At 35.6% G+C, this 12,901-nt stretch overlaps 1 protein-coding gene across 2 annotated transcripts in view; it reads right to left on the bottom strand.

Moving 5' to 3' along the window:
- Window positions 1-2,849: 2,849 nt before the first annotated feature.
- TUSC3 (tumor suppressor candidate 3) overlaps window positions 2,850-12,901 on the bottom strand; it is a 111,107-nt gene continuing 101,055 nt past the window's right edge. Inside the window, exons 9-11 of one of the 2 annotated variants that reach the window (XM_051618353.1) lie at window positions 10,962-11,052; window positions 10,306-10,366; window positions 2,850-3,119 (exon numbers count right to left, since the gene is read on the bottom strand). In XM_051618353.1, coding sequence (XP_051474313.1) covers window positions 10,339-10,366; window positions 10,962-11,052 — 119 coding nt within the window. In that variant the 3' untranslated portion in view covers window positions 2,850-3,119; window positions 10,306-10,338. The remainder of the gene's footprint in view (window positions 3,120-10,305; window positions 10,367-10,961; window positions 11,053-12,901) is intronic. The other variant, XM_051618354.1, reaches the window with a different exon arrangement.

The following is a 12,901-nucleotide window of genomic DNA, read 5'->3' on the forward strand; positions in this document are numbered from 1 at the left end:
AGTGCATTTTATGTACCTTGAACAGTGTCTTTGAGCTGCATAGGTCAGAACTACTTGCAGCACTCACTCAACAGGAGTGCACACAGATTTTGTGTACTCGTGAAATACTGCTCTCTCTCCTGTTACCCGTGCCCCTACTGATGACACCAAACATCTTTTCTTTGGCCTGTCCAGGTGTGTGAGCTTAAATTCCCCTTTACACAAGTCTTACACCTTTCTCAGCTGACCATGTTTACCCTTATTCTAAGAAAACTTACTCTTTATTGCAGACTTAACCATCCTCTCAGGACTGTAGGTCAGTCTTCCCTCTAGACTCTCCTTTTTGCAGATGACAGCTGTGTTGGCAGTTAATCAGTCCTCCAATACAGAGGCAGTCTGTAATTATAGATGAAGGCACCTAGCTCAGCAGTTCTGCAACTTCACATCTGATTTCCTTCAGAGCTCTTCATTAAATGCCATTTGGTCCTGAGATCTGACCAGCATCTATTTAAAGTAGTTACACAGTAGGTGCTAGACCACTTTGATCTAGATATTTTTGGCCTAGCTGCTGCAATGCATTTGGTTTTTCTGTCACAGCCTTTATCAGTGGATGCCGCTTCTTAAACCTTTGTCATCAGCTCTCTCACTAGCTCTCTATCTGGTCCCCTGATTTTGATGTATTTAAAGAATTCTGTGCTACCAAGCTACCATGATGAGCATCATCTTCAGACTATTTTTTTAGACCTGTTACATTTACAGTTGACTCGTGATGTGCTGTGAGTTTTCCTGTTCCTCTTGCCAGCATTCGAAACACAGAGCTCCTTCAGAGTAACTTTCCTGTAGAGCCACTTAAGTATTTTTGAGCTGTGGCACATGTTTTACCTGGGTTTCTAATACAGTATTTAATAGCCTCCAAGCCGTTTGTAGGCATTTGCTCTTTGGACTGCTTGTTTTTTCATTGTTTGTTGTGGAGTTTTTTTGTTTGTTTTATTAACTGCCTTTATTTCTACATTGCTGCAGCTTATTACTTCCAGTTTCACTTTGACTGTCCTCTCTTGCAACAGTATTAACCCTATGTATTTTAGCTGCTGTTATAGAGTAGTTCTCCCATTAATACCTCTTATGCTAGGCACAACTCAAGCTGCTACTTTTGATTTGGTTATTATTTGAGATCTAGTTGTTCCAGGAGGCAGTCATGTATCCCTAGAAACAACTCATCACAAGCTGAAATACTTAATCTCATTAGGATGTGATCTTGAGTTCTCTCACTATTACTCCTGTCTGAAGCTTGCAGTTTCTCTATTCTCACTTCCTGATTGCTATTGTCATCTTGATCAGAGGTCACTAGCACAGTTCTAATTATTTTTTACTTTTTTTTTAAATGAGGTCAGTGCAGACTTCCAGCTATGGAGACCTACTGCAATGCTGCTTTTTTTGCTGTAAGATATCTGTGCTGTTACACTCCATGTAATCTTTCACGTAGGGTGCCACTATGTCACCTGCATATTCTGCTGTGCCGTTCAAGTCAATAGCCTGGTGACAGTATCTTACCAATTATTTTTCCCCACCAGGTCTCAGAATGCCTGTTACGCAATGGCTGTTGTTTAATACAACACATTCTAATTCCTCCATCCATTACTCAAGCTTCTAGCACCGGCATAAAACTCTTGCAAATTCTGTTCTAGCTTCACCACACTGGCCAGTCAACTGGCATTGTGGGCAGTCTGATTTGCCTCCCCTACACAGTGTGATCTGCCTTCCTAGCTTACCCAATGCACCTCTGAAAAGACCTCATCCCCCTTTACAGTCTCTATCATTCTCTGCATCAGGACTTTTGAGTTGGTCAGCTTTCCCCCAGCTTCTAGTTTAAATGCGGCTCTACAACTTTGCAGCATTTACAGATCATCAGTCTTGCTCAGTTTTTCTGTAAGATACAACCTGCCCTTCCTGTTTTTTTTTGTCCATAAACATTTTCCAGTTCTTAACACTGTTATTTTCTGGAGAACAAACAGCTAGAGCATTAGAAGAAGTGAGTTTTGTAAAGTCTTGTCAATCTTATCCTTGTATTTAGAGACATTTCTATATCGTGAATGAAGAAATTCCAAATTTATTTAAACCCTGGAATGCCAGCGACAGTGAACTGGTACTTGGAAAAGTACCAGTAGAGAGGAAAAGAAGGAGGTCTGAGGAAGAATCGTGTGATTCTTCTAGTTTCTTGAGCCAGAGAGAATACACTATGTAGCCATATGAAAAGGTTTATGAGCAATTAATATAATGAGATGTGCGCAGCAACAAAAATGGCATTTTTATATGGAATTACAAATTCCTATATAAGTTGCTCACAAAGCTGGGTGAACATTGAAAAATGGTACAAAATATTGTTGCCCCCCATCCTCCCATTTTGCCACTCCAGAGTCAGCTTAAAAGGATCTGAGTTCTGACTGATCTAAGCCTTCTTGTCTTCAAGATTCCACAAAACATTTCAAATTACATCCTTTGGCATGAAAAAGAGATGAACTGGCAAGGTATATACTCTGAAAATTGCTTAGCCATGAAAATAAGAAATTCAGGATGAAAATATGTAGAATACAATTTTATATTAGTTGCTTAACACTGAGGAGATCAGAAACAGTATATGCATATACTGTTTGACAGGAAACTGGTGAAAAGGTGCCATGTAGTCATTAAATTATAGTTTCCATGCTGTTATTCCTCTTAACAGTAACTGAAGAACTGATGATATTTTGTTCAGTTCTAAAACACATCTCAAAACCTTGTAACAAACTTCAGGTGAAATACACCCTTTCATTTAATGGGATTTCATTCAAGGGTTCATGAACTAAAGTTAATAAGGAAACCTGAAACAGAAGCCCACAATAATGACATTTATTTAAATTCTTGACCACACTATATTCATAACTTTTTAGCACTTTCAAATGAGGTGTTTACTGTATGTTTCTATAAATTACATATTCATTGCATAAAACTGGACTAATTTTTCTATCAGGATACTATATAAATTATCACAAAAACAGATGAACTAACAAAAGATTCTTGAATACATGTAACATTGGTGGGCAGATTATCTTCATGGTAAGTAGCTCTAAATGAATCTCTCTTGACTTCATTTAATTAAGAAGCTGAAAAGAAAGAAAATATGATTAAATACTGAAAAATGCATATAAAAGAGCAACACAATTATTTGAAAATAATAAACAAAGACTTAAAAACATGAATTTGAAAAGACATTTGACATGTGTCTAGTAAGTTTTTATATCCCATTTACTAATTACTAAACAAAGATAAAAGATATAAAACTTGCGTGACTGAAAGTTCAATTTTACTATTAAAAAATATATATATATTAAATGCACTTCAAACATATGGTCTCTTTTAATCAAGTTCTGCATCTGCTCTTACTACTTAAAAGTGAGAACTACCTCTCCCAGGACGTTTCAGATTTATTTATAACATTCTACTTTTACTGTTGAAGTGGTCCCATGGTGGGGAGGGTACAGAGGACTTGGCAAGGTTCTGTAGGTTTACTTTATTCTTAAATTCTTAATGTTTTAATAAATGAAGTTTCAGATGATATTGCTGTTTCTTTACCCCTGGAACAAAACTTGGTATTTTTAAAAGTAGAATATATTGTTCATCATACCTTTCTAACTACTTTACCAAAGAACATATATCTCATAAATAGGGAAGTGGGAACACAGGAAGACTTGGGCATGACTATAGATGGAGTTAATTGTAAAAAGACAAAGGCAATTAACTAGTGAATGGAGGGGTTTCTTCACTGCCTCTAGCTTTGCATGGAAGATCTTTCTTCCCTTCACAGATACACCGTGTGCTCTAGCATATCCACTGTAGTAATTTCATCAGTTTTCCATTCATGGCATAATTAATTAATCATTATAAAACATAAATACAAGTGCCACAAGCTTAAATGACTGTATCAGTACAAAGATGTTCCCTGCTGCAAAAAGCTGACAAGCTTATTAGGCAAGACATACAAATCAATGCAAAACAGATGGCAACTGGCTGGGTGCTGGAGGGTGAAGTGATTATTGAAAGGGAAAAGCTGGCAAGAACAATTGCACAAAGAGGTGAATTGCTGGGTGCTGAGCACAAAGTAAGAGAATGCTGAGCATGTGAGACTAAAAAGATAACCCAGATCTGGGCTAGGTGTTTGAGGCCATTTATGGGAAAGGAACTGAGAGGAGAAGCGAAAGAAATACTGGTAATTAAAAAGTTTGGAGGGTAGAGTGGGAAGGGCTGAAGATTACAATAATCAGACAGGTAGCATTCATAGGCTCAGGATGGGTAGAAGACTGAATTATATAACCATAAAGAAATACAAATATGGCAGTGTCATTTGGATAAATATGGTACTACCATAGCTCTTGGTCCTTATTTTCTACCTTACTTTTCTTCTTTAGCAGCTAAGAGACATGAGAAAGAATATGGATAAGGTGAACAACTGAAAGTTATATGGAAGTTATAAAACCAGCTTAAGAAGCTAGATACATGATAAAGGAAAAAGCCTAATGTGGAAAACCACAAAAAGAAAAAACTCTAAAAAAAAAAAATCCTAAAATAGCCCAATAGGAGGGGACAGGAGGGGCAGATTTTTTCTGAAAAATCTAGGCTAACAAATTGGGTAACATCTGTTGGGGTAGATTTGCAAAAACAAAAAAGAGACCATGACCCCTTATGCAAAGCAGGGGAAAGCAGAACAGGAAAGGCTGATCAAACTGTGCCCTTCCAGACATTAACTAGCTGGTAACAGGTAGAATAGGTAGGAGTGAATGGTAAACTATAAGACTTACAAGAAAGCCACAGAAGCAGTAAGAGGCATTCTTAATGGTGGTAAATCACAGAAGGAAGCTTCTAATCACAGAAGAGCGCACAAACTGTCTGCCTCGGGAAGCATCACACACTTAAGAGATCTGCTATGGGGCTAGACACCTGGAATTCAATCTCCCATTCCTTGAAGAACTAGAAAGCAGCACTGAACATGGACATTTCACATAGAGAGGAATGTGGAGATCTGTGGATATTCAGCAATTCAGTGTGCTGTTGCATGGTTTAGACAGACAGAGGAGACTGCTGCTTTGCCTTTCATTTCAATGGGCAGCTTCTTTACTGAAGAACACGGTGTCTGGCCACATTAAGAGAAGTAGTATGGAAAATACTAAATATAAGATGGTTTGTTTTGACAACTCTGTGTTACTGTTTTCCTGTCTTTTAAAATAATCCTGATTTCTGCCGTCTTGAAGAAAGTAGCCTATTTTGCTAAGCACTATAGATCTGAATACGAATCTTAGTTTTTATAGGAAGTAGATTTACCACTTCATAAACTTTAGGTAAATCAGTTGAATTATGCATGAAATCAACATGGAACATCTGAACAGTTGTTAGTAGTGCTCACATTTATTAATAAATTTGATTTTATATGTCTGCAAATACTATTTGTTCTAGTTGCCAGTATAATCCAAGAAATAACCATTCAATTTTATTCACATGGATTTAAATTGCTCAGTATTATACATTATTTCTTTACCAAAACTAATTTAATTACAAGGAAGGTAGACTTTTGTTATATAGTTGATAGGGAATCTGAGGAATTTTTCAAGCTCTGGGGCATCTTTCAATTTGTCTTGTTCTTGTTGCACTGTTTTTCTCTAAGTAATGAACAAATACTTCATGTCTGATTTAACATGTATGCTTTTTTGATGAAAATAAGGCTTTTTTATTTATCATGCCTTCCTGCAGCTTAGTTAATTTTCTCTGCTAGTCAATATGGAATATGTATTTTCTATTCCACCAATGCACAGTTTAGAAGGCTGATTGTTTTCTATGGTTTAAATAAAAAGTCTTCACTTTATGCTTTTAAATAATAGCCAAATACAATGGCTATAAAGGATAATATTATAATTAAATGCTTAACAGTAGGTAGCAAAAATTCTTTAAAAAGCTATTTAATTAAAACTAACTTGAAAACTTTTAATGTTTAGGTATTCATTTAATTTAAATTCAGATTAAAACAACAGCAAATGATAAAAAATAAGACTTGAAAGGACAACTGGAAGTATCAACAATAACGAAATTGTGCTAAAAATTTCATCCAGAAAACAAAGCAGAAAAGACAACTCAGGGCAGTTAATAAACTTCAGCCAAAGCCAAAAAAAAAAAAAGTAACCAAGAAACTTTTTTAACCTCAGTAAACAGTGGATAAGACTTTTGTCTATCTGTCCTCTTGAAGAAACCAGTGGTACAAGTATTTCCATTCCCAATAATGCAATACTGTGCTGGTGTACTGATGTCTTCTCTTTTGTCCTTCCTTGTTCTTTTAATATTCTATGCGATTTTGGACTGAAACTGCCTAAAGGGAGGTTTCCAGAGAGCTCTCCACACTCTCTCCTGACGAGCAAAGCTATCTTTGCCAGTTCATGCTTCTGTCTTGCAGTTAAGAATAGTCTTTCTGTCATTCCCAAGCATATAAATTGACAGATAAAATTCTGTGTAGATACGATGAAATTTTATTGCTCAATCACTGAGTGTCTGATACTTAATGTATTACTTACTCACTTCAAATACCGGGGTGAGAAATCTTCCAAAAAAGACTCTCTCAGCTATATCAACAATCTTGTCTTACCCAGAAGGCATTATAAAGGCAAAAATGTTCAACAGTGTAAAATAAAATTATCGCATTATCTTTCAGCAGTTAATGACAGCAATTAAAATGAAAGTTTTAGCAAAATGAAAAATTTCATCTAGTTCCCACAAAAAACGTGGGTTGGTACAGGCATGAAAAAGCCCTGTCATGGCAAAAATGGCTCTAGCAAAGAGATTTTTTACAGGCTAGTTCATCTGTCACGATTTTGTTCATTCAGCAAGTAACTTTATGATGATCTCCATTTTGCATCATCTCTGCAATTCCAACACTTTATTTTATAAGGGTATTTTACTAGCTAGCTTTTTAACTAAACCATTTTTTTTTTCCCCCCCAACCCTGACCTTCAAGAAGAAAATTCTGTGGAAAGAAGAATCAAAAAACTTAACTGGAAAATGTCTGAAGTGGATGAAAAAAAAAGTAACCAAAACATTACTCTCCCTTCCTACATAGATGCCTTCTAAAGAGCATACCTATAGACCTGTGCTCTTATGAAGCACTCCACTGGAAACTTTTCTGTCACAGAAATTAACAATGACAATGGTCCAAGAAATAACTGCATTCCCAGCACTTTTCTGTATGCACATTAGCAAACGAAGTAAGTCCTTCTCTATTTTTTTACTCTTGCTTTACGTTTATCCAATTCTGGTTTTGATTTATCTTCACTACATGGAGGTCAATTGAGAGAAAGAGGATACACAGCAGGTTGTGTTATTGTTTCACTTTTTATGGATTCATGCTGCTTCACAGAGGCCTTAATTCATTGTTCAGTGCCAGAGAACACAAACAATTTAGTATATTTGACTTTTTTTTTTCAAGTTGGACAGTGAAGTTGGTGCTTGAGATCATGCACATGGCATTAAAACAATTGCACTTTTCTTTAACTGTTGCTTTAGGCACATCAACATAAACATTCTTTCTTTTTTCTGACACATCATTAGTAGGCATTGTTGTTAGTAGGCAAAGCTTTACTAGCCTGAGGACAATTTATCACATAAAGACTGATAGTTTCAAGGTGAAACCTACAACCAGTGAAAGTAAAAAGACATATTCAACATTTTAATACATATCTACACTGGAATCAATTAATGGGACATGAAATTCCTAGGAAGATACTAAGGAATTCAGTAAAAAGCATTAATGTATATCAGCTTATATGACTGAAGTTAAAATGCAGAGTATTAAATTAAAGGGGGAAAGAGAAAATAAAGGAGTTTATATACTTGGTCCTCCTTAGTGTTTTGCATGTTCACTTCATTAGAACTCACAAGAACTACGCACATGAACCAAAGAGGCTTCTCTTAAGAAACACTATGGATTTGTCATGAAGATGACGTGGTTGAGATCACTGAAGTGTCAAGAACCAGTAGTATGTTAATTTTAAAAAAAGCAACAGAAAATGGGGTCAGAGCTACCCAAAGATCTACCTGAAAGATTTCACACTGGAAAGGACCAGATAAATTATACATTTGGGAAACTAGCAAATGAAATCTGATAATAGCAAAGCAAAGGATCAATTCTCGTGATGGTTTCCAGTAATTCTGCATTAAGTGAGGATTTAAGATTGAATATTAATTTATTTCCATGAAAACATGAAGAATCTAGGACAGTCCAAGTAAGACTGTAAGATCTCACTTAATTCGGCTGAAGCAGTAACATTATAAAAAAAAACCAAAGAAAACTGGATAACACTTAGCTAGCTATTAAATACTTTCCATGTACTTCTGCATCCACAGGGTTCATTCTTTTATGAATATGATTGATGTGTGTTACTCATTGGTAAACTGTCAAGTTGAATCTACTTAACTTCTTAAGACAGAATTTGGTTTATGGATTTAATAATTTCTTCATAGAAACACAATGAAGCAGCACTATCTCACTTCAACAGGATTGTGATGAATCATTCTCTTTAGCACTATCTTGGATTTCTTTTGTGTGTTTAGTCACCTGCTTTAACATACTAACAGGTGCACTTCTTTTCCTTACACTGCATATGAAACTAAACTTCTTAAAATTAAACTTCTAATAGAATTCAGAAGTTTTCTTTCTCTCCCCCCTGCTGCTGATTCTTGATGTATTTTATTCTTAGCTTGGATACTAAGAGGAGTACAAAATCTACATGGGCTCCAACTTCTGCTAGACACCACAAAGAAAGTATGTCTCATGTTTCACTAAATGCAGGCTCAATTTTGAGGAAAAAAAAAATAATTACAAAATAAATCCGTACCACCCAAAATTTACAGCAAGAAAAGAGGGAAAACCCCTACATTACATGATAGTACAAGATATGTAGTAGATCTGAGCAATTAGGACTGCAATAACATTTAAGCACTTAATGGGAAGAAAGAATACCTCACACATAGTAAAACTGGATCCTGTTTTTCATCTGAAGTCAGTCAAGCTAGAAGGTAGACTCCAGAGAGGATGCTGATAGGCTCTACAGACTATCTCAGAAGGCAGACTACTGACACCATACTTATGAAATCTTGAAATATGATCCTTTTGGGCCCTTTACAGACCTCTTAGTAGAAATGAGTAAAAATCAAGAGCATGCTTTCTGTGCATATTGCAAGGGAAAGAGTTTCCTTGTTTTGAGTATAATGTTATTAAATGCTAAAAGTAATCTGAGATGACCTGAAGTTAATGACAATTAATCTGCATGAAGAGACTAAGCTCAGTAAATAAGAAAATTGTTCTAAAGACTAACAGTTAAAACCAACAGGGAAAAAAAATGTATTAGCTCAAACTGGCTTTACAAGGATTAATCCTTACTAGAACACAACATAAATCTGGTTGCTGCACTGATCACAAAATGTAGTCATAGAAATCAACACTAAGAAATATCTGAGAAAAAATGCAGAAGTAATCCCTCAATGATTCTTTAACAGTGGCTGTGAAAAAAATTGAACACTAAAAGTTACAGTTCTTTTGTTTTCTATGTCAAAATATTACTTTCCTAATCTGTTGTACTAATGTTTTCCTTACATATATAGAGTTGACATTTCATCATGCCAGATCTTTCAGCAAATTGTTACTGTACCTACTTTGTCACACAAGTCACCCACTTGTTTTTCCATACATAGAATAGTCATATAGACTAATATTCTGTGAAGAATTAGTCTCCTAGTTTATATAAACAAATTTCACTGGCAATAAGGAAAATCTAATATTTTTTTAAATGCACTGGTGCCAACTAGAGGGAAGAAAACAGCACTCACGTATACTATCTTTATTGTAAAGCCTAGTACAGCATGTTAAGACTATGTCAACTATAAACACATATTTATATACATATGTGTGTATATATATATCTCTACAGGAAAGAAAAGATTAAAAGGAGCAAAGACTGAAGCAATGGAGAGAAGAGCACAGTTTGAAGTAGGATTAGAAGCCAATGGAACATAATTGCTAATACTGGAGAAGAGAGTAACAGGAAAAGGACTCTTCCTTATTAAATATATTTAGCCATCCTGCAAAATAAAGCTTTGGGAGAGAAAAATCAACAGGTCTCCATTTTGTCTCATAAACTTGATGACTTAGGAAATGTCAGTGCTTTTATTTCAGTAGCCTCGTCTATCATTACCATATCACTGAAGATTTGCTTAATTGCAGCTTTCCTTTTCTTCTACCTAAGTGTTTTCATGTACCTCTGAAAATGGCACCAGGATCACAAGAAAATGCTATGGGCCTTCTGTTCCTGACAGGCTACTGAAAAAATAATAGATCAACAAGAAGATGTGAATCAGAACTCTGTAGGTGACCTCCCAGCTCAAAGTATTCACCTACAAAAGGCAAGAACTGTATATTCTGCTTGTTATACAAATTTTAATTGTTTAATTGACAGCTATACATAAAATTATGAAAGACTTTAACTCACTCTTTCTGATGGAGCGGTCAAAAAAAAGAGGGTATTTTCAGTGAAAAATCATAGCTTAGCACTATACACTGCTTGGGTGGTTATGTGCCTTGTCTTATGTACATCTTAGTTATAAAGACACACAAATAAATACTTAATAAAGGTTTATAAACTGAAGTACATGGGGTTTTTGCATTTTTCATGTGACACAGTGTATGCTACAGGTCTGTGCTCAGACACATTTAAATGATCTGCAGTAACAGTTATGTTAACAACATTAGCTTTCCAGTCCTTTTTGGTTTGCTTGAATTAATCACCATTCTTCCTGCTTCTTCCAGCTCCCCTAGGCTTCAGGGGTAAAAATTAAAGACTGTTTCCCTGAGAGCTATTCTTAAATTTATACAAAGCTATCAAAACCTCTAAGATAAGAATTTAATGAGAGATTACCTGTATGGGTAGCCATGGTATTTGGAGCGAAATATCGACAACAGGAAGCTGAAGAAAAAGACCACCAGACCCAGGCCTACCAAGCATATTACTGGAAAGAAAGGAACATTTTTATTATCACATAAAAGATTTAAAACTAGAACATCTACAAAGAACATTATTTATATCAATCATTTATGGAGAATTTTGACACAGTTAAGTACAAAAATGTTACAGCCCTGATTACTGATGTCCACTATCTTCTGATACATGGAAATAATACTTATGGTTATTAAGAAAACAGCAATTATAAGTGTGAGTGTATTTTCAAGGAAAAAGAACAGCAATTTGCAACTCAAATGCATGTGGATGCAAACACCTTGCTGCTGATAATGGATTTAATAACTCTGTAAATGATACATATCAAGAAGGTTAGTTCAGGAATTTGCTTGTTCTTTTCAGAAGAAACAACAACAAAACAAACAAATCTGAAACAACAAAATGAAAAAACAAACAATTTAAAAAATACTCATTGACTAACAGAATCATGTTCTCTGTAGTCAACCATCTAAGGCAGAAGTAACAGCAAAGGTAGTTCAGTTAACTACTTTGTCTAGGCCTTAGTCACTAAAATACTTCACTGTTGCAAGTTTCAAGACTGATAGACAAATCATTTTTTAGTCTTAATTTGATAGCAATATAAATCTTTAGGTTTTGAAGATAAATAACAATGAGACGGACCTTTTGAACACATCCAGATGCAAGCACTTTGAGCCTTTTCAGGCATAGAATAAATTAGCAAAGTAAATGCCTAAATTAACAAATAAAATCTGGAACACCAGTTGGCACCCTGCATAATAATAGCATAAAGCCTTTTTGATCATGATAGCTTGCTCAATTGTATGTTAATAAATTTTAAAAAAGGCAACATGATACAAGCTGATGCATGTAATTGAGATGCAACTCATCTATGTTAGATAATGTTTTGGCTCTAGTGAGTTGCTTTGATTTTAAAAGCTTTCTTCTTATACTGCTCATACTTTAGCCAAACCTTTGCTATTTAATAGCAATATTCATGCTTCAAAAGTATGCTGGCTTTGAGTGAAGGATGAGCAACCATGAAGCCAGGGAAACTGACAATGATGCATTTTTTCATTAAAACTGGCTGTGTGGAAACTGACATATGTCAATTGAAATATAAAACTTCTGCAGTTATTTTGAGAAAACTAGCCAGGTACAAATCTTATCAACACACTTCACTATAAAGAAATCACCACTCACAAATATGATTTCAAAGCACGGATGAATAAATCACAAAGCATGAACAGTGCAAGGCAGGTACATGGAAAGGATTCACATAATTGCCACAAGCAGAAAAGAGCCTGAATTTGTACTGCAGCCCACTGTTATTTTGCTGTGTTCTTGTTCCCGGGCACAGATCTCAATCATGATCTAAGATCAGCCAATCCTCCCAGCTTCGTATCATCAGCGAACTTGCTGAGGATACACTCTGTCCCCTCATCCAGGTCATCGGTGAGTATGTTGAACAAGACCAGACCCAGTATTGACCCCTGGGGGACACCCCTGGTTACTGGCCTCCAACTCAACCCTGCTCCGTTAATCACAACCCTTTGAATTCTGTCACATAGCCACCATATTCCAATTAAACTCATGTCACTGTTGACATTAGTATTAAAGCTAGAAACGGTAAGAGATTCAGAATTAAACTGTACATCATTGAAGGAGACCCCGAAATCACTACAAGTTAGAGATCTCTAGCCAACATTCGACTAGGTATTATGAAAATTATAGAATGCTTTACTAGAAAATAGTTCACCAGCCCTATCGGCAATATCGTGCATTACAGAGAAGCTAAATAACAGATCTAGAAAGAAAGTGCAAGCAGCGTAGGAAATTTGGTATCTTTCAAAGGTCTTCAATGTGTTCTACAAGAAAAATAG

The sequence above is a fragment of the Apus apus genome, chromosome 4, assembly GCF_020740795.1.
Source record: "Apus apus isolate bApuApu2 chromosome 4, bApuApu2.pri.cur, whole genome shotgun sequence".
NCBI classification, from domain to species: domain Eukaryota; kingdom Metazoa; phylum Chordata; class Aves; order Apodiformes; family Apodidae; genus Apus; species Apus apus.